A 22,034-nucleotide genomic window follows, 5' to 3' on the forward strand; every position below is an offset into this window, starting at 1 on the left:
GACGATGTGGCATTCCACAGTGAAATAAGCAGTGAATTATTTACCTCCCATAATACAGCAACTTATGCACAATACAATCAACTAAAGTTACTGCATGCTCAGATAAAGGCATTTGGTTTTAGCTTAGAAAAATAGTGTTCTTCATATACTCTTAAGTCCAGCTTGATTGTCATTTCTATTAATAACCTGTCAATAAAAATATAATCTTCAATTCAGTTTCATGCCCTTGCCAACATGGTTAGGGCTGTTCAGAATTTCCCATTCAAAAAAAAAAATAGTTTACGTTTCTTCAAGTTTATGAATGCATTTCTGAATTAAGGAAGGATTAAAAATTAAGCCTAATTAAGAAAGCCTAATGGATTAATCATTAAAAAAACCCCAAACAAATAAAAAACCCAAACCCAAGAACCACCATTAAAAATTACTCTAGCCAGAAAAGAGTCCCCCCTGAAAGACACTGCAATCTCAACCCATCTTGTACTCCACGCATGGCACCTCATACCACAGGATCCAAGTGCCCTGCTGGATTCCCACAAGCTACTGAGAAGAGGTAATTAATGTGGCAGTCATACAAACACTCTGAGTGAATTCTATCAATGCAAATTGTTAGTATTCCCTACTGCTATCTGAACTATACAAACAAAAATGTGGAACAAGGGAAGTGTTGTTCTGGCTCACATATGACAAAATTTTAACTAAATTCCAATTACAAAATCTCCTCTGCTGAGGATGACATGAGCCAAACAAAACAGAAGTTCCTAGCAGGTTTAGAGAGCTGGCAATTAGCGTGTGTGAAGAGGAGCACCTTTCATTTCATCTGCCAAATGAGCAGATTTTACATTGCAACAACTAGAAAAGGATAAGCACAAACATACTCTCCATTCCCTACTTTTGTTTTTACAGTTATTTTCCAGACTTCAAGCCAGTCTCAGCCACTCTCAGGGCAGCAGAACAGAAGCAACAGGGAACAAAAACATACGCTTTTCCTCAGCAGGCACATGCATTTTTTCTCACATTACAAATCTAAGAGTTTATACAAACAAAACCCTCTTGTACTAATTATGTGGGTGTTAAAGTTTCAGATTAAAACCAGCAATTTTGTGGAACAAACAGGAACAGTGAAAGGAGCTTGCCTTCCATTTGGAGGGCAGGAACTCCCTCATGGGGGTAATGTACTCCATGGGCATAGCCAGCAGGAAGACACTTGATTCTGCAGCACACTAACTCCCAGGTAAAAACTGCCCATTCACAGCATCAAATAATAATTCAGGTTGGAAGGGACCTCTGGAGGCCATCGAGCACAACCCTGACTCAAAGCACGTCTAAACAGATGTTGTGGTTTAACCTCAACCAGCAGCTAGGGTCCATGCAGCAACTTGCTCACTTCCCCCCACCCCCAGTGGCATGGACAGAATTGGGAAAAACAAGCAAAAACTCATGGGTTGAGATAAAAACCGTAGTAATAATAATAACGATGATGATGAAAAGGAAGATTACAAAAAGAGAGAGAGAAAACCCAAGATATACAAATGATGCACAATGCAGTCGGTCACCACCTGCTGATAGATGCCCAAGCAGCAATCTGCCCCTCCCAGCCAACTCCCCCAGTTTATATACTGAGCATGACATCACATGGTATGGAATATCCCTTTGGCTATTTTGGGTCAGCTCTCCTGGCTATGCTCCCAGCTTCTTGTGCCCCCCAGCCAACTCATTGGTGGGGTGGCGTGAGAAGCAGAAAAGGCCTTGACTCTGTGTAAGCACTACTCAACAGTAACTAAAACATCCCTGTGTTATCAACCCTATTTTCAGCAGAAATCCAAAACATAGCCCCATACCAGCTACTATGAAGACAATTAACTCTACCCCAGCCTAAACCAGCACATTAGATCTAATTAGATCAGGTTGCACAGGACCACATCCAATTAAGTCTTGGACATCTCCAAGGATGGAGATTCCACAGCCTCCCCAGGCAACCTGTTCCAACATTCAATCACCCGCACATCAGTTCAACAAGGAATTCAATTCTGCTGTTCTTCATTTAATATACTACCGGATTTTGCATAGTTACAACCACTTGTCACTGTGCCACTTCCTGGTTCACCAATTTCTCTGATGGAGGAGAACTGGATGCATTTTAAAATAGGCATGCTTACAACAATAGAGCAGGAACCAAAGTAGATGCCAGTCCTCACTTGGAAGTCCTGGGAAACAATGTTCAGTGTGCCTGCCACGTAAAACCTGACATTTCTTGTTATAGACTTACTATGGGATCACCTCACCTTTATGTAGGTCCAGCCCCAAGAGGAAAATGTTTATTTTTTAAGGTGTGCCATTTCTTTTCTCATTGTCTAAAAACTTTAAGGCCAAGCAATAAAGATAATTCACTAGATAAAATGAAATGGTGACTGTGTGAAAAATTGCTACTTACAGGTAGACACAGGAAGACTGTTTAGATGATCTTTCTTTTTAATGCTATGGGCCTTCACACATACCGACTACAACGCTCCAATGCTGACCTATTCGGTCATGACACTGTTGCCTTTTTCTTTTCTCTTATGTTTTGTTTTTGTTTTTAATTCTGCTACTTTTGTTCTTTTTCTGCTGTATATTTTGTTAACACAGCTGCTTTCAAAGTCCTGCACAGCAAGGCGATACCAATGTGAAAGGCCACAACTAGACTGAAACACTGAATAATTTTATTTTTAAATTTCTGTATTATATAAAGCATGTTACAGCATTGACTTCTTACTCCTCCAGAAGACCTCTGTATTTGGTGTGGAAACCTAAGCCAGCAGGTCTGTTGAGAAAAAAAAAAAAAAAAAAAGCTACAGACAGGCTTTATATACACCTAAAAATCCTGACACTCTGTAAGTGGCCTGATGAATTATTAGATTACTCTGTGCCAAAGTTATGAACTTTAACACATTCATAGCTACACTGTGAAGACAGAGAATGCAAGACACTAGAAATGTTAATGTTTTTTGTAGACTTTCCTTTTAATTCACAGTTGAATTTTTATACTACTTAGTAACAGTATTGTGCATAAGCCTTCACATTCTGGTTACAAAACTGAATTTTGTATGAAAGGCAGGGCTGCTCAGTACAAATGATTACCAATCATCTATTCATTAGCTTGTTAATATAATGTAAAGAATATTTAAAAAGAAGTGATCCATCAAGTTACTGGGTGTTTCTGGCTTCCTATCATGCTATCTACAAGATATAAGTAAAAAACCCAACACTTAAAGACACATAATTGGTGCAATTAGCAATTCATTCTTCTGTAATCTATGACTAGAGTTCCAAAGGGCACAATTACAAATACTGCATAGAAAAAACACCATCACAACAGTAAGAACAGCATCGCGTCTTCGGACATTCACAAATTTCACATTTTCTTTTAAAAGCAGAGGTAGTAGATATAAAACCAATCACGATATTCCCTTCTCTTCTCCCCTTTTGCTGTTTTTTCCCTCTTCACATAGTCATTCACATAGCTCTGCAATCTACAATTTTAAGTTATTAGACTGTAATCTTATTGGAAGCCAAATTCAGTCACAGCTCAAGTATATGCAACTCTTCTCTCTTTACCGGATACGTACCCTGCAAAACTGAAAACTAACGTTGTCCTTCTCCTATCTATATCTACCAAGACTACACAAATTTATGACACACAACGATAACCCAAAAACCAGTAGTAAAGATTATTAAAGTCAATCTTGTCAAACTGATTCAGTTGGGAGACAAATCCAGCACAAAGGGAAAGGGGCTGAGGATGTGTCCACGCAGCATTATACCCCAACCAGCAAGTCCACATAACACACTAACAAACTAGACTGCCATTTAACCTCCAGAAATCCAACACAACACTGCATTTTGAGCAAAACAGTAATTTTCACTGCCTCCAAAGACCTCCCAACTTGTTCAAATGCTGCATTCATATTCATTCACTTGCCTCCCAAAGGATACTGCCAACACACAAACAGTACCCAAGCAGGCTCTTTACACCTGCCACAGACAGACACTAAGAGTCCCCCATTCCAGTACAGCAGCCTTGCACCCTTGGCGGTAGCAGACGCTCCCCTTCTGTTCTTTGTCCTAAGCACCACTCTCCCCTGCAACAGAAAAGCACTAGCAGCGGTCTTCTCACTGGTGCATTTCAGGTAACAGAATCGCTATAAAATAAGCCTAAAAAGGAAGATATGCAAGTCATGAGTATGCTCTCCAATATGCCTTGCAAAAGTTGCTTCCTCCGGACCTGGATAAACTCGTCTCAACTCATAGCTATGAATTAGATTCCAAGAATCTGAAACAGCATAAATGGGAGATGCAAACTATCCCCTGTACCTCCATTCATCATTCCTTGCAAGTTACACTGGTATTTTTTACTTTGAACGTACTTGATAGACTGAGTTTTTCCATTAAATAAGACTACTCTGCTACAGAGGCATCCCCACCTTACAGTCATCTTAAAAGATTTACCAGTTTACCTTGTTTGTTTACCTGGGACATACTGCAGCCTCAAGACCAGGATTGAGCAAAGCATTTCAACATGCAATTAAGAGATGTTACAGAGGTGGGGGTTCCCATATTTGGTGCCTGGCATTCTTGCACTTTGCAGCAACAAGAGGAAGAATTAATCATTCACTGTACCCTGACACTGTTTGGAAAAAAACTATCAAGTTAGTATTAAAAAAATTCATTTTATCTCCTTGGATGTTTAAAGTGTTATGAAAACAAACTTTTATTCATCTTGCCCTTTCACATGGATACTTAGAGACTACAGCACATATCAGTTAAAAGCTTCTGAAGTTGTAGATATTGAAATGAAATAGTGACTTACAAGTTTGCTTACAACTCAAGTCAGCTACATTACTGAAGACATTTGTGGTATTTCACAATGAAGTCCCCATAATCAGACATAATCGTAACACCTATTATGACCTGAAAAGCAAAGTTTAAAGGAACTAAGTGGGTCCAGTTTTCTACAATCACATCTGTTTTGGTAAAAAGTTTAAGATGCCTGTCTACTTTAAATGTATAGTACCAGTTTTTGGCATACTATTAAGGTGAAAGAAAGCTTCATTTCACACAAAGAATGACATACGGACATGAAAGTACTGAAGCTTATAAGACTGTGAAACTGCATATCACATATGATAATAATTTCTAAGAGTAGATATCATGTGATTGAAAATGCCCATGTTTCTTCTAAGAAGTTGCCAAAGTAACTAGTGCTTTTTGTATGTTTCTAGCCAAGCTTCAATGTAACAAAGAGACTTCAGTTAACTTGGTCTACTAGCCTTCAAATTTTGCCATGCAAGAGAAGTTACCAACATTAAGAAAAGTGCAAAAATTTGAATAAAACAGTGGAGAAATATTCAAGGACATGTTTAGCTCAGTCACTAAACAAGTATGTGCTTTCTGGACTAAGAACAGCTACGCTAAGTTCAAGCTCTGAATCACTATCTAGCTGTAGTTTTTAGAGGCCAGAGAAAAGCACAGCAGGAAAACAATGCGTGCCTGGCCCTGTTCTCACCCCTCCTCTTGCACTGAGACACAGCACTGTAACACAGCACAGGGGCCTGCCTTGCTTGACAGAATTCTGAATTTTCTTTGGTTTAAATGCAGCAACACACTTCAAGTGTTCTGAGTGTTTTTAGACTTCGTTGGACTAAAATTTTCATAAACACAGTTGATTACTCTAAATAGACCATATTCTGATTGCTGAGAATTTAGTCTCTTTGGGTCCCATTTCCACCACACAGAGGTGTCTCATCACACTGTTTCTTTATCTAAAGGAGCCTTAACATAGCCAAAGACTTAAGTCAAAACCTGACAGAGTCAGTCCAAATAAGATCATCATACTGTTTCCCGAATGTAGTTATTCATTTCAGTAACATCTTTCTACTCCTAGCTCCAGGACTCGATGTATAGTACCTGAATTTGAATGCTTGGCTGTTCCTACTGCAAACTGAAGCTTGAAATATGGGGTTCACCTCCTACAGGTTTACCGTAAGGATTGATTGCAACAGAAGGAAAGGGTGAACAAAAATAGTACTTCATACAACCACTCACACCATTTATGGTACTCCCGCCTAAGAGACTCACAGCATTCTGAAGACACAGGATGAGATCATTTGAGATCTGATCCCAGCATCTATTTTGTGTCTCTACTGGACAAGTCCTCTAATCAAAGTGAGCATACAATAGCTGTTAATGTTGCTTGTAGAGTGCCATTTGATACTGTCATCACATTGAATTCCTTCTTCCTAGGTGTTGACGTATTATGTCAGGAATCTTCTGTAAAGCTTTGCAAAGTTACCCATTCCTGGGGGATAATAGACTACAATATAAAACAGGAGTCATCCTGGCAGCCTCTAAGCAGCGCACATTTCAGATTTTCCAGTGGTTTACTTTTGTCTGTCACATACTGACAGAAGGCAGGTCAAGTAGAACACAAAGTCAGGAGCTTCTGTCATGTTGTACTATGATGTCTTGCTACGGGAAAAAAATTATTCTTCCTTAGACGGACATGCAACCTACCTCCAAAGCTTACCACATGGTTTCACATCAATTCTTGTATCTACAATGTTACTTCACCTAAAAGAGTGTCTCATCAAACATTAACAAAACTGCCAAGACAACTGATGAAAAGTGAAATAAAAAGAGCATACCAATAGTCTATTACTCAAATGGATAGCAGCTTCTTTTAAAGACACACTTATTCCTTCTAGAGAGGAATTATATTTCAAGAGAAAAGAGGAAAGTAATACTAGTAGCCCAAGCACTAATTTATACCGTGAAGATGATGACTTAGGATGAACCAACTGACTTTGGAGTGAAACACAGTAGCACTTGCATGGTCCCTTACCAGGAGTTAACCAGGAAGCAGCTATGGTCCCCAGAAGTATGGTGACCAACACTCCCATGCATGTGGATATCACCCCATGCAACGGAAGCCAGCCCTCCAAGAGTATTTTTGGAAATCTAACCCAGACCTCCATCTAGAACATAACAATAGTGGATGGCCTGAGACCCCATCCCAGCCATGAGGCACCAAAGGCTACGATATCCCAACTATGTTGGCAGGGCTGAGCAGTTCAGTAGCTAACACTTCGCCACATTGTGTAATATTTCTGCATCTCATTTCCTCACTCATTAGTTATTAGTAATTATAAGACTACTTCTGCCTCTCCAAACCCAAATATTATGATCCAATATCTGACTTCATTAATAAAATACCTTTTTACCAAGTAGTAAAAAGACATTTTACTGAATTTAACATCACTTTAGAGCATGAAGTGAAGTAAGTGGGAGGAGGCAGCTTTGGGCTGCAAGGAAGTACAGGAAGCAGATTAGCTACATAAAGACAGGAAAGAAGCTGGAGGCAAGTCTTACTGAGGCTGTCATTATAACAAGTCTAGTTATTAACAGTTACATATAACTAGTCTAGTTTCTAGTTCAAACTGTGCCCACCATTAAGTTTAAAATAGTGAGTATACAGAAGTTTCAGTGCATTCCAACAATTCTTCTACCCCTCTCAAATGTGGAACATGACTCATGGTTTCTTTTGTTTACTCTGTTTCTTAAGCAACTAAGACAGCCAGTTCCTGTTCTCCATTACATCCAGGTAAGTCTAGTTTATCTCTATTATTTCATGGGTTTCACTTCCAGTTTATCCTGTAGCAACTGAGAATAATTTGACAGATACTCAGATGTGCACTATTAATGAAAGGCACCACACTAATCTTGAAAAAGAACTTGGAACTTCAATTCTAAGTTGCTCAAAACTTAAAAAACATGCCACATGTCTCAGGGCTTTCAGTGAACTATGGGGGAAGACCACCCTTGTTAAATGCCAGAAAATTAACTGATCACCTGTTCCTCTGTTGTTCAATGTAAGTAAAAACCCCAAATTGTTACAGTCAAACTGGTACAACAAGTTTTCAACAATGTGTATATAATGTGTGACTGAAGTTTGCAACTAGCATACTCTTAATATTGACAACTCTCATGGATAAGCAAACAGGCCAAACTGTCCCTCCTTGATACACCAAAAACTGAGAACACAAAACATACTTATTGTAAAGATGATTTTGACCAGAAGCAATATTGAAGTGAAAGCATGCTGTCATTTATGCTCTCACACAAGCACCATTCAAGACACCTGCTGGATACTTTTCCATTAAGTATATGAGACAGAGAATGAAATATACCAAGGAAAGGTAAAATAGAGACCAGATAATGAGTCCATGGGAAAGAACTGGCAGTGTCCCACGATTAGTATGAGGTCACTGAAACTGAATTACTGACTCAACATATCTCTTAACACTGTAGTCAAATTTTAAGTTCACTTTCCTGAACCTCTTTCAGAAAGTATGCAACAGCTATTACAGGCACGGCAGTGCAATGCCATCTAACCATTCTTTACACTGAAATAAAGAACAGGACTGTTACAGTAATAGCTCCAGCACAGATCTCAGCCTAACTGAACCTATGCATGCCTTTTCAGCACAGACTTGCCTTACCACACAAATACTTATGCCTACAGCATCCTGCACTAAACGAGTTTATTATTCTGAAAGCCTGGGGATTACTGAAAACTACTAGGAAAAAAGAAGTTTCTCTTCCAGTTACAGGCCAGAATTGCTAGTCTAACTCAGCATTGCACTAGAACACTTGATGACTCAAGTTTTACTGACTTGTGAGGTCACAACATTGATAACAAGAGACAGAGGAATGTAATAGTCCAACCTGATCACTGCAGAATCCACAGCACAAAGAGTGTGTGCTGTCTGTTTCACGGTTTGATGGCTGCTGTCACAAGTGTGCATTTTTAAATAGAATGGTCTTGATATCACACAGCTAATGCCAAGAAGAATCATTTTCACGTGTTCATGGAGATCTAGCATCAATAACTAGTTCTGATATTGCAACCTACTGTTACGCAGATTTACTTACCTGCTGCCCAAAGTAAACCTTAATTTATTCTGACCTAGATTATACAAAGGTGGAGTGACGGACAAAAGCTGTAAATTACCATCCCTTATCATGCTGGAGGAAGAATATGCTATCTATCGAACACGACGCAACAATGAGTCAAAGGAAGTCAAGAGTCAACACATGATGAATATACCCGGCCGTGCCCACTTGGCAATAGAACTGCCGACAGCTGTACATAGCGTTCACACTCGGGATCCTTCACTTATAACCCTGAGGCGTGCCAGTACAATACAGCCCCCGGAGCAGACTCGGCGTCCCCGGGAAGCAAAGAGGCAGGCCCGAGGCCGACTTCATCCAGGAGCGGCCCGAAGCCCCCGGATGCGGCTCCCGGCTCGGCAGCAGCCCCCGTCGCGCTGCCTCGGCGCCGGGGCCAACAAGGCGAGCCCCAGCCGGGCAGCGCCTCATCCCTCACGGGGCGGCCGGCAGGGTGGGCCGGCCGGCAGGGTGGGCCGGCCGGGCCGCCCCTCGCCCTCCCCACGGCCGCGGGGTGCCGGGGAGAGGCCGCTCGCCAGCGGCTGCTCCTCCGGGAGGCAGCGCCTGCGGGAAGCGGCTGAAGACCGGGAAAGGGCCTCCGCCGCGCCCCCGGCCCACTCTTACCTCCTCCGCCTCTTTTCCCAGGGGGATGCCCATGGCCCGGAGGCCCGTCTGGAGCTCGGCGATATCCACCCTCCCATCTTCGTTGAGGTCCAGCTTCCTGAAGAGGTTAGCGTACCGGGAGTCGCCATCCCTGCTCCCGTCGCAAGCGGCCGCCGGCAACGCGAGGCCTCGCAGGAGCTGGAACATGGCGCTGCCGTGCAGTACAGGCAGCGGGACGCTCGCCCCTCGGCTCCTGCGGGCTGGGCGCGGACAGGAGGCACCGCCTGTGCTGCTGCCAACGCCCGCAGCTGCCAGAGGAGGAGCCGAGCCGAGCCGAGCCGAGCCGGCGTGGCCCGGCCCGGCCCCGCCTCAGCGGCGAGGAGGAGGAGGGAGCGCGGGGAGCGCTGAGGCGGGAAGCGGGAAGCAGGAAGCGAGCCGCGGAGGGAAGAGGGTGGGCGGCAGCCGCAGCCCCCCAGGCGAGCCTCAGCTCTCCTGACCGCACTTGGACGGTTGTATCCAGCTAAACGTTTCCAGTACAAGTAGAGAAGTACCAACAATGCTTCGAAAGACCTAATTTGGATACTTTGCTTCATTCAAGTCACCAACGGTTGAGGTCTGGGTTGAAGCTGTGTGAAGAGCCCTTAGTCTAGGGGCAATCTTTGGCCTAATAGAACAAAGACTAGAAGAGGAAACTTACAGTTTTTTTGCTTCATAAATAAATCAGTGGGGTAAATGTAAAAGGACGCAGCTGGTATAAGAACAAATGGATAGAAAATGTCAGCAAGGAGGCTCTCTGTGAGAGAGCTGCAGTGAAAACAAGAGCCGCTGAATTGAGTCTTGCTTTCCCGGTGCATATTCAGTCAATACACAGCCATGGAAAGTGCATTTCAGCCTTGTAGTGGGAACTTAGTAGCCTTACCCAAAGAGTAATTAATAAAGCTAATGGTCTACGTTGCCTGACCGTAGACTAAATAGTGTTTGAAAAAGGGCTAGACACTACTATGACTTGCCTACACGAAGACTACCTGCTTGTGTTATAGGTTCACTGAATAAGTGGGGTAGAAAGGGACCTCAGGGACTCTGTAGTCCAACCTCCTGCTCAAAGCAACCTCAGCCATGACCTCAGACCAGGTTACTTAGGTCTTTTTTCAGTCTTTAAGACCTCCAAGGATGGAGACTGGACAACCTCCCCAGGCAGTCTGCTCTACAGCCTGACTGTACTCACAGGGAGGAAGCTTTTCCCTTTTGATCTACTCCGAGCTGTTGCTCATTTCAGTTTGTGCCTGCTGTCTCTTATCTTCCCACATGCCCCATTACAAGGACCCTGACCCTACTTCCTTTATAAACTCTGTAGGTACAAGGAAGGTGGAGGCCTCCTTTTAGGTCCCCACAAAGTCTTCTTTTATCCCAGTTGAGCAAGCTCAGTTTCCTCAGCCTCTCCTCACACAGCAAGTGCTCTAGCCCCCAGACATCTTGGTGGCCCCCTGCTGAACTTGCCAGTTTATCTATGTCTTTCAGGTTCTGAGGAACCCAGAGCTGGACTAGAGTGTCTAAATACAGTCTAGCTTGTGCAGAATAGAAGGTGATAACCACTTCTCTCCATCTGCTGGCCATGCTCATGTTAATACAGCCCAGGATGCTGCTGGCCTTGTTTACTACCAGGTCACACTGCTAGCCCATGCTCAGCTTGCTCCCTGCCAAGACCCCCAGGTCCTTCTCAGCAGAGCTGCTCCCTAGTCTGTATTGTTACAAGGGGCTATTCCTTCCTACGTGTGGTACTTCATGTTTGTCCTTGTGGAAATTCATAAGGTCCCTGTCACCCCATTCCTCCAGCGTGTCTGAACGGCAGCCCTGCACTTGAGCACACCAGCTGGTCCCCCACAGTTTGGCATCATCTGGAACCTGGATGAGAGTATACTCCACTGCCTCCACCTAACTGATAAATAGGTTAAACAAGACAGATCCAAATATAAACATGTTACTTTGTTAGTACAGTTAACTCTATGTATCGGAACAAGCAGAGTCTGAACATGCTTCAGTCCTTTCTGGAATAAGGCAAGTGAACATTGCTGAGGTCACTGCATTCCAGTGATATAATACTGCTAAATAGCATGGCCTTTGATTCTGTTTTTGTACTTATACCATCATCTTTACATCTTTATCTAATAAAGTACAGTGACTGCAACATTCTCTTTTATCACTAATCAGAACATGCACATAATAACTATCTGTACTAGTTATTGAATACATAGAAATATGACATAAGTGGGAAAGAAACAGTGCTACTACCTTAAGCTCCCATTGCATATCACTAGGTTTCTAATATCCAGCATTGTCATTGTCTGAGGTGTTGATGAAGTACAGTTATTTTCTTACATGATGAATATCATACTAAATACTGTACTTTTGTATTAACACCATGTCTGAACTAGAACCACTCAAAAATTAACACCAAATACCTGAAGCATACACTTAAATTGACCTCAGGCAGTTTTACCCTATATTGTGTGCTAATGTCATTTAGATGTTCAACATCAGTTAATCATTTCCACGTGATCAATAAAGCTATACGCAAGCACTCAAGGAACCTGCAGGCATTGAGTGTTAATATTTTTCCTAGCAGTATAATGGCAGACACCACATTTTGGTAACCACTTCAGGGTGAATAGGGACATATTATATATACACACACTTAAAATATTTTTTTATTAATTAAATATAACTTACTTTAGTGGCAATACATACAAGTTTGTGAACTGACCAAGTATCTGCTATAATTTACCTGCAGTGTGGGTTGAAAGTAGCGTCTGATGGGGGAATGATTGACTAAAGTAAGAAGTGGCATAAATAAATATTAAGACAAGAAAACCTCAATGGAATACTGATATTTTTTCTAAAAACTCTGTAGTTGTTATTAACACGTGTAAAGTTCATGTCAATATTCCAAAATTCAAGGTAAAAGAGGAAGAGTTGCACTTGTGCTTCCTGAAGCAAGAAGGAAAAACAGCTAGTTTTTGGCAGGTTTGGCTTTTGTAAGTGCATCCTGCACACTTATAGTTTACACAGTGTGTGTCATACTGTTAGGAGTTGTGTAGGAAAAGTAGGCCACAGAAAACAGGCAAATAATAGAGCTTGAGGGTTAGACAACTCATATTTGCAAACAAATTCTGCTTTGACTTGCATGCATGGCAGAAGGTTGGAAGTACAGGTTGTATTTCATTGGTCCAACTGTTTAACCATGATGTGACAACAGTGAAACTCATTTTTCATTGAGTGATCCCAGATTTGCACTGATCTTCCTGAAAATGGATTAAGTAGCATAGAGCTGTGCAGAGGGTTTAAATAACTTTAGTATGGCTGGCTGATATCAGTAAGAAAAGTGGGTAAGAGTCTCAGATACTTTACATATGTTGATGGATAGACTATTAGATACTCATCTGAGTTCAACATTGCCCTTGTTGAAAGTTACAAACACTAGTGTTTGGCCTAATTAACATACTGCAGTGACATCTGAGACAATGACCACAAACACAATTCTGGAGCTCTGCCTCAGTTACATCTCTAACAAGAAAATATGTGTTTCCTATTATTTGGAAGCTAGCACTACCAAAGCTATGACTTCTACAAATGGTCTTATGACAGGTTTTGGGGCTGTATCATTTATAGAGTCATTGTTTGTTAAAAAGGAGTTTTGAATAAACCATCACCTTGCACTCCAATTTTTACCTTGCTTGAAGGAATTGCAGAGCTGCAAAGGACATCCGAGTCAAGAAATATCTTTGCCCAATATATGCATCTAAAATAAGATTTTTCTTTTTTAAATTCTGTAACATTTATATTATTTGTATTGAGTATTAAGGCTTTCTGATATCAACACTGATTAGTATCAAAACCATATCAAAAATACATGCATTTAACTCACTAAACCAAGAGCTTTTAATTAGTATATATATCGATACATGTACAATAAATGTTTAAATTATATCCATACTATCCACTTAGAGGAAGTGCTATAAATACCACAAAACCTCAGAGGCTAGATGCAGACTTGATATATTTTATTGATAGGCTAAAAGATAATTCAGCTGAATTGCATCATTCAGTGTCTGCTCTAGATACTGTAGCTCTTTTTCTGTGAGCAAGGAAACACTTCATAATAATATTAAAATTACGAAAATAGTCTACTGCATGAGCCAAAAGTCACTTCTGGCTTAACTCCAGGGACTGCAGTGAAGTTGAGTAATTTTTAAATGATGAAATCAAATCCAGTGAAAAAATTGTCATCTTAGGTACATCCAGAAGTTTTATGTCACCTGAAGGAGCAATTATCAGGACACACACAGGAGGATGTAATTAAACACTACAAAGGCAATAAGTATTTCAAAGGCAACAAAGTTCAGTGGTTTTTCTTGTTTTAGGGTAAAATGAATACTGGCTCCACTGTATAGATGTAATTAGCTCAAGTTTTAAACTGTCATTATAAAAAAATTAAAATCAAATATATTTTGGAATCTTACTATCATATTATAACAAGCTATACCATAACAATTCAGAGTCTTTTATTATTTTTCATATTTTTCCTCACTGGTGCTTGTCTTTTCTGGCACATGGAATTGGACTGGTTTAAGCATGAAAAAGGAATTATGTCAATTCAGAAAGATTGGTGCTGTAATACAGGTAAGTATGGTTTACAAATTAAGAAATCCTGATTTAATATTGTCAATGGAGGTTAAGCTGGGTATGCTTCAGCTGTGTTCTGACTTTTCCTGTGACACATCACCATTTTGGAGGTCACAAAACACCACACAGGACTAGGGCTGTTACCTGAGCTTTATTTACAGCACAGCTTTAAAGAGCCATACCACATGAAGACAGCGATCATTCAGAGGGTAATCAGAGAGACTGCTCACATGGGTTTGTACTAAACACGTACAAGCATATTTGGAGGACCGTGACTTCACCACATGTTTCTTAAAGCTGCCTGAGAAGTGTCTTGATTATGGAGTTTACTTACCCACATTGCATTTACCTCCCACTGAGCTGACTTCTCAGTTGAATTTAGCTTCAGACATCCAAATCAATCTTTTTCATGACCAAGATGGAGTGCTTACAATTGACTGCTGCTGGAAGCACTGATCTGGGTACAGGCTGTAGCCCAGACCTTACATCAGTTCAAGAGCAGTGATCCATCTAAAGCCAAACCTAGGAAATGTTTCATTTTTTTCTGATGCCACTACTCCCAGGAAAAAGAACTACAGGTCAGAAATACAAGTGCCCAGCAGGGAAATGGTGCTGCAGAAGACAAATAGGCCAAGCAAATGAACACACGTCACATTAGTGCCACCTCCAACAACAATATGTACCCTGGTGCTCTGGAGGATTTAAAATCCCAAAGACCTTGGCTTCACCTCTTCATAAAGCAAGTTCCATATTAACTCCTGCAATTTTGTGACTGAAATCTTATATTTTTCAGGAGAGCAAACAGCTTTTGAATTATTTGTTTTATCCTAGTGTAACAGTGATATTTTGAAAAACACTGATTTTTCTTGAATCTCTGAGTTTTTGTACCTGCTTGAGTAATATCCAACTTCTTTAAAGATTTATGAATTTCTCCTAAAATAAGACTCCAGTGCTTTAAACTTGCAGAAGCTTTACATCAATGACAACACAGGATTGTTACATTAGCCACAGTGTTTATCCTTTTTTGAAAAACTCTTCTCCTATTTTAAGAATCTTTTGATTAAAGGTTCTAAATATATTTAGAAATCTATACTTCTGACACTTTGACTTTGACTCTTAGTGATCAAGAAGGTTATACTCAATATAGAAGACTCTCTCAAGTCACCAGTTTCAGAAAGTAACTATATCCCCCCAAAAGAGTTAGGCTTTTTTGAACAAAGGATTGCATTTGAATCAAGCCTCCTAAAGTCATTGGGCAACAATCCCTTTATTCTAGCAGCTATCACCTCAGGATGGCAGGGCACAGGAAAGGGCCAGCTTTCTCCCCAAAAGCAAGAAGCCAAATGTAAGAACAGGGTCCTTACCAGGAGGGCAGAGGTCTCACCAACCAGGACCACCCTACAATACCTGAGCAAGAAAAGCAGGCATCCACGGCAATGAGACACATCTGAGGTCATGCTGGGAACACAACTCAGGATCCAGCCCAGCAATCACAGTCAGGCACATCTACGATGAAAAGACAGGTCTGAGATTAAGCTAGGAAGTCAGCCTGCAGATCAGTGTCCACAACAAGGTGCAAGCAAGACTACAACAGAACAACCACTCAACAAACAGACAGAACTACAACAAAGCTCAAATAAGGAGCAAGTGCTCAGAGCTGAGCTTAAATGGGTCCCCTGGGCAGGGTGTGGGTGAGGACCCAGGTGAGGCTGGTCACGGCTGTTACAGCTCATTGGTGCACTCAGCATACAAACTCTTACAACTTCCTGAGAAGTTTGGTTATAGAGAGGATCTGCTTGTATGGGAAACTACTTAAAGGGCATATACTAAATTACAGGTTTTAATAATTTATGAAGGTTGTTGATCTATTTCTTGTCCAACTAAACATAAATTACTTCAGATTTTCTTTAAAGTATTGTGTAATAGTTAGACCAATTGTATTTGTCAAACTTCCAACAGATAATTCATCTGATAGGCAGCCCTATTTTTCTCTCTAGATATTAATACACAGGGCCTTCCAGTTAAATATGGTAATCTCTTCAATCAACCAGAAACTTCTGTTTTTAACAGAAGTCTGGAATTGCTTCTTTAGCCTTGAAAGAAAGGAGCATCTTGGTATAGGTTGATATCAACTAAATACTCTCTTTAGGTGCTAAAAACCTTTCACCTTCCATTTCTTTTGACAGAGAGCTGATGAACACAGTACCCAAAGAATTACCTTGTATGATATATTGTAGTCTGTTGCAGTCTGCTAAAGAGAGAAGACTTTGAGAATTATTGTAGAGCAGGCTGAAGAAGTGTTCTCAAGGGGGGAATTCCTAGCTCAAGGCCAAATGCCTAGATGTCAAAGATGTCTTCATACTAATTTTATTCTAATTAAACAGCTTCTTGCAGAGCCAGTGATTACTTGACATCTGGGAGTTTTGGGGGGAAGATTTTGGTAGGAATATGAAACTAATAAAGGAGCCAGAATTACCCTTGTAGTTATTTTTACTGGAAAACCCTGTATATAAATACCTTTTATGCCCTGGATGTTGTAGGACAGAAAAAGCAAGAGCATCCAGGCACTCCATTTTTATGCTTTTTACTCTTTACTACTACTTTTTTTCTAGGATCATGCTACAGGACAGTGGTTGGCATTTTACTCAGCCACACACAGCACTCATGATGCCTATATTCATCAGGTATGTATTCCATGAAAAATATTATTTTTTATCTATTTATCCTGAATGAGGAGCAGCACTTACTTTCACAAGCTGCAACAAGATTTCAGGGACTCAGCGTCACACTGCATGCATAATCTTACAAATTCTTTTTCTTATCATATGAATAAATGCTCGGTTGTGGGAAGACACGCTGTGTGTTAGGCTTTTCTCATGCAACGTTCTGCGAAGAGGAAATTGATCTGCTGATGGAGGTTACTCGGGGCTTGCTTTATGTTTTAGTCTCCTGGAATGGGTTTTTCGAGACACAGCTTTTCCCTGGAGAGCACATGCTGGTGTTGAACTATACATTATACAAAACAGTGCTGCGTGCGTGCTGCTGCGATCATCTGTGCCACAGGGCTGTTCTTAAATGTAAACACAGATGTGTACACTCCTCCTTCTCTACACGATTAGGAGCATCTCTTGCTGGCATCAGAAGTGGAGCTAGTTGCAAATCACAGGCTAAACCGCTGTAAAAGACCCTAATAAGGTTTGAATTACAGCAGAAGGAACCTAAATTCCTCGAAACTCATTGAAATTTCGACATCTAAACGATGTTTCGCTGACGTTCTCTAAAAGAATCCATTCAGCAGACGCAGCGTTAGCAGAGCAGCGGGCTTCCGCCCGCGGGGCGCGTCCCACCGCCCCGGCAGGGTCCCTGGGAGGCGGGAGGGCTGCCGGGGGCGGAGTGCACAAGCTCCGCTCGGCCGGGGCCGGGGCCACGTCCCTCCTCCGGACACCCTCCGCCGCGCAGGACGGTGGCGCGCCAAGTCCCCGTTATCGACCAGCCTTGCGACGGCACCGGCCAACTCCTTCGCGAAACCGCACGCCGGCCTTCAAGCCTCCGCGCGGCAGCGGCCGGGGCTCGGCGGTGCCGGCGAATGCCTCCTGCCGGCCGCGCCCCGCCGCCGGCCGTTGCCGGCAGCGGGCGGAGCGGAGGCGGGCGGGTTTGAAAGGGAGGCGCCGGCTGCCATGTAAGCGCCGGCGGGAGGCGCGGCGGCGGCCAGGGGCTGAGCTGGGAGCGGCCAGCGCTCCCGGCCCGGCCCGGCCCGTCGGTGCCGCCCACGCTCCGGGCATGGGAGCGGAGCGGGGCGGTCGGCGCGGAGGGGAGCTGCCGCGCGGCGCTGACCGGGCGTGGGGGCGGCCGCCGGCGAGCCCCCGGCCCATGGCCTTCATCATGATGAAGAAGAAGAAGTTCAAGTTCCGCGTGGAGCTGGAGCTGGAGGAGCTCTCCTCCGTGCCCTTCGTCAACGGCATCCTCTTCTGCAAGGTGCGGCTGCTGGACGGGGGCAGCTTCAGCGGGGAGTCCTCCCGGTAGGTGCCTCCGGCGCTTGCGAGCCAAGCGGCTGCCGGGGCGCCCGGGCCCCCGCAGACAGCCCCGGCCGCCTCTTTCCGATGGGCTCCGCTCGAGTCCGCGCCTCCGCAGAGCCCCGTTCCCCCCCCCCCGCCGCCGAGAGCCAGGGCGGCCGGCCGCCTCTGCAGCCCCTCCGCCCTCTCCTCGGGTCCCCTCGGCCGGGGCAGCGGCGGGCTCCCGCGGCCGTTGGCGGGTCGGGCGGGAGCCGGGGGCCCGGGCGGCCGCCCCGCTGCTTCCCTGGCCGGCGGCTACCCCGGCGCTTCTGGCGGCTCCGGTCCCCGGCCGGGGCCAGCGCCGGCGGCCGCGGGCGGGCCGCTCGTCTTCCCCCTGGGGAAGGGAAGCGGGCGCGGCCGTCCAAAGCTCCCGTGGCACGGCTTGCCGCCGGGCAGGCCGGCTGTCTTCTCAGCCCGTCCGCGTTACCGGCGCCAGCGGCAACGGAATGGATGTGGGAGCGCTTTGCGTGGCTGCTCGCAAATAAGTATTGAGGCTCTTAAACGCTTAGTAAGGCACTTAAATACAGAGTGAGAGGGGAAATGAATCCACGAGCGGCTGAGGGCTGTCCTGGAGAAACCGGTCGCTCGTGCCGTAACGCCTCGAGCTATAAAGCCTGCTGATCGTATCGGTAGCGGGAGGGGACGAGGCGTCTTGCCACCAAGTCTGAAGTCAGAGCTGTCCCTGTGAACGTGAGTTGTGCGACCTTAATGGTTTATTCTGTTGGACGCTGGCTCGCTGCGTTTCGTTCTGTGGATATTTACATGGAGAGTTAACATAAACAGTTTCATGGAAAAGTCCTCTCATTTCCTTTACATATTCAGGTCCTATGTGTTACCCACTTTCTTCATGCTTAATTCTGCAGTGCAAGTGTAGCAGCAGACAGGTGTCTTTTTTTTTTTTTTTGTCCTTTTTTTTTTTTCCCCCCCTTTTCTTTTGTGCCTCAGCAACAGAGCAGTCATCTGCTGTGAGGGTGGCTTCCAGATCCACTGGTAAGGATGGCTAAACAGTGCAGGTGGGTTAATTTTTTCCAGGTACCAGGCAGAGGCAGAACCTTGTCAATAGGAAGGGTGTGCTGTGGCTTCAGGTCTGGGGAGGACCCGTTACACTTGTTCATGTTGTATGAGTTATTATATTACTTTAATGTTATTACAATAAGGATTTACTGAAAAATGTCTCGTAATTCTGGGAGCAAACAGAAATCAGTAACAAATCTATTACTATTGAGTTATTTTCTTATTACAATACTGCTGTTACAGAGCTTGCTACATTATCTGCTTTTGATTCTGTAAATAGAATTAATCAAGGAGAATAAAGAGCATAAAACCAGAACTTTGGCCTAAAACCTCCTTATTTAACCATTCTGTTATACTAGCATGTGTAATTGAAGATGCATTTTTCTTCTGTATGGTTGGAGGGTCTTCAACTCATCAGTGTTCTGTTCCCACTTCATGTCTTTTTTCTTCATTGTTTTTCTTGTGAGCGGTTTCCTGAGTAATAGATGATGATTTTCATCTATGATAATCGTGATTTTAGGCACTAATGTGCCACTACTGTCCTAATGCAGCCCTTACTGCCTTGAAGTCATATTCACAGGCTGACATACATCTTCTGGACAGTATCTCTGTTTTAAAGGAGTTGATTTCAGCTGAGCTGATGTTTTTGATACGTTATTGTGATCTTAGCCTTTTTTGCCTTGCTTGTTTATGATGCTAAAATTAACAGCTTGAAAGCATACATGCATATCTTTATGAATGTGAACAGTATATTAGAGTAAAATATGTATGATAGGAGGTAGTATGTATGCGTAGGAAGTGTCAGTGGAAGTGTGACGATGTAAAAAATTGTGTTGAAGTATTGTGTTGGAGTCAAGCTTTGAAATTCTTCCATTTTCTTTTTCTGAGGGTATGGCTTAAAAATAAGAACAGCAGTGAAACATATGCTGGTATATCGAAGTCTCTGTGAGTATAACTGGTCCATTTCTGCTGGACTAAGAAGCGTTGAGGTATGCTGGTAGGAAGGTAAAGAATTCTTCTGCAGTGATCCTGCAGTGCCAATTCAGGGAGTGCCTTTGCTTTTGGCGTAAGAATTAACAGATGGATTTTCACAGTGGTGATTCAGCAAAGGTCTGAATAAATAAGGGAGAAATTAAGTTAACATCAGAGTGGCAGCATTTCAAAACTTGTCAGTTGCAAACTTTTTTTAATGGCCATCATCTTCTAGTTGCATAAATTTATTAGTTTCACTGTGGGCTGGCAGTCATATCCTTCAAGTAGTGTTCTTTGTAGTGTTATAAAAGACATTTGAAGTTTCAGTTCCATTGTGTCTCAGAAAGTAACACAGAAACTAATTTCAAGTATTTTATAATACAGGGGGAGACTGACTGTGTCATCTTACAGCTTTTATTTTTGTTACTGACTGAGGTTTAGTAAATTATAATTTTGGGGGGAGAAGTTATTGAGAATTAAGTTCTCAAGTTGGTACTGATACAAACCAATATCCTGCTGCTTCTTGCCTTAAAAAAAAAAAAAAAGGCAGTCATATCAACAGGCTGGTTTATAGCCTAATATTATTAGCATTTTCTTTCCAAAGCTTACTCACTGAGAAAGAAATGTCATAAAAACACAGGCTGGCAGCACCAGAATAAAGGCCTATATGTAGTGAGTTGTAATGAAAACAGATTCAAGGAGTGGTCTTTTCAGCCCTGTGTGGATCATGCTGTATAAATGATTGAAGCCCTGATCCTGTAAGCAATGTGATACCTACTTCATCCCTCTGAATGTTGAAGTGAGGCAAAAAGAAGACAGATAAAAGTTCAAGCTACTGAAAAATATTTTTTTTACTACTCAGATCTTTACTGAGAAAGAGATATGTAAGAAATATGTTGTGAAGACATGGCCCATGCTATGGGAGACATGTTGTCGGAGTCCAACTACTTTTTTGGCTGACACAGATGTGTGCCTGAAGTGTATAGAAATTCTGTGACCAAATAAAACCACCTTGTACAGTGCAGTACATAGTGATCTGGTTTGTGTATAAATAGCAACCATATTAATTGCTTAGACATCACTGTGGTTTTTTGTGTTTGTATGTAGTTTTTTTGAACTCCAATTTGAAACTTCCCTATGCATATTTGTGAGTATTTCCTGCAGGAAAAGAACACTGTATTATAACGCTAATTGCTTAATTACCTGACAAAATATTCAACTTTTTAAAGTAAACTGGTACTGTCAAATAATATTTTGATCAAAGGACATTGAACAGCCAAGTAGTAGCAGTGTTTAAACTGGGGGGGGTGGGGGTGGGGATGTTTGAGTGTGTGTGCAAGAGCAGGACCCTGGAATTCTAGGGAGATTGAACGGGTTATAAGGTTTGATTCTACAACATGGAAAACCTTGAAGGGAGTTGTGGGAGGGGGGAGGTTTTGTTTGGTTGTTTTAATAAACTGCCAATCAGCCATACAGTGTCATTCCTGCCCTCCCCATTTTGAAATTACTTTCTAATATGATTTCTGGATCTTCGCAATAGGAACTTTAGATTTTATAACAAAGGGTGAATTTTCAGCGAATAGTGGATGTATGCAAAGCTATGCTAACAAACCTCATTTTTGTTTAGAAAACTTTCTAGCTTAAGTCTGGCTTCCTATGTGGAAAGGTGTCTTTCTACATTTCTATCTTTCACTAGGCTGATGATAATAGGTATCTCGCTTTGAAATTGGA

The 22,034-nt window shown here is 42.7% G+C and overlaps 2 protein-coding genes across 5 annotated transcripts in view; one reads left to right on the forward strand and one right to left on the reverse strand.

The window, feature by feature from the left end:
* The window catches only part of SLC25A24 (solute carrier family 25 member 24), a 35,934-nt gene extending 25,973 nt beyond the window's left edge, over positions 1-9,961 (reverse strand). For 2 of the 3 annotated variants that reach the window (XM_075038818.1, XM_075038817.1), the window contains exon 1: positions 9,607-9,961. In XM_075038818.1, the coding sequence (XP_074894919.1) occupies positions 9,607-9,792 (186 nt within the window). In that variant the 5' untranslated portion in view covers positions 9,793-9,961. The remainder of the gene's footprint in view (positions 1-9,606) is intronic. The other variant, XM_075038816.1, reaches the window with a different exon arrangement.
* A 7,770-nt stretch (positions 9,962-17,731) lies between these two features.
* The window catches only part of EEIG2 (EEIG family member 2), a 31,283-nt gene continuing 26,980 nt past the window's right edge, over positions 17,732-22,034 (forward strand). Inside the window, exon 1 of one of the 2 annotated variants that reach the window (XM_075038823.1) lies at positions 17,732-18,284. In XM_075038823.1, coding sequence (XP_074894924.1) covers positions 18,046-18,284 — 239 coding nt within the window. In that variant the 5' untranslated portion in view covers positions 17,732-18,045. The remainder of the gene's footprint in view (positions 18,285-22,034) is intronic. The other variant, XM_075038822.1, reaches the window with a different exon arrangement.

This window comes from Buteo buteo, chromosome 10 (assembly GCF_964188355.1).
Source record: "Buteo buteo chromosome 10, bButBut1.hap1.1, whole genome shotgun sequence".
Taxonomy (NCBI): domain Eukaryota; kingdom Metazoa; phylum Chordata; class Aves; order Accipitriformes; family Accipitridae; genus Buteo; species Buteo buteo.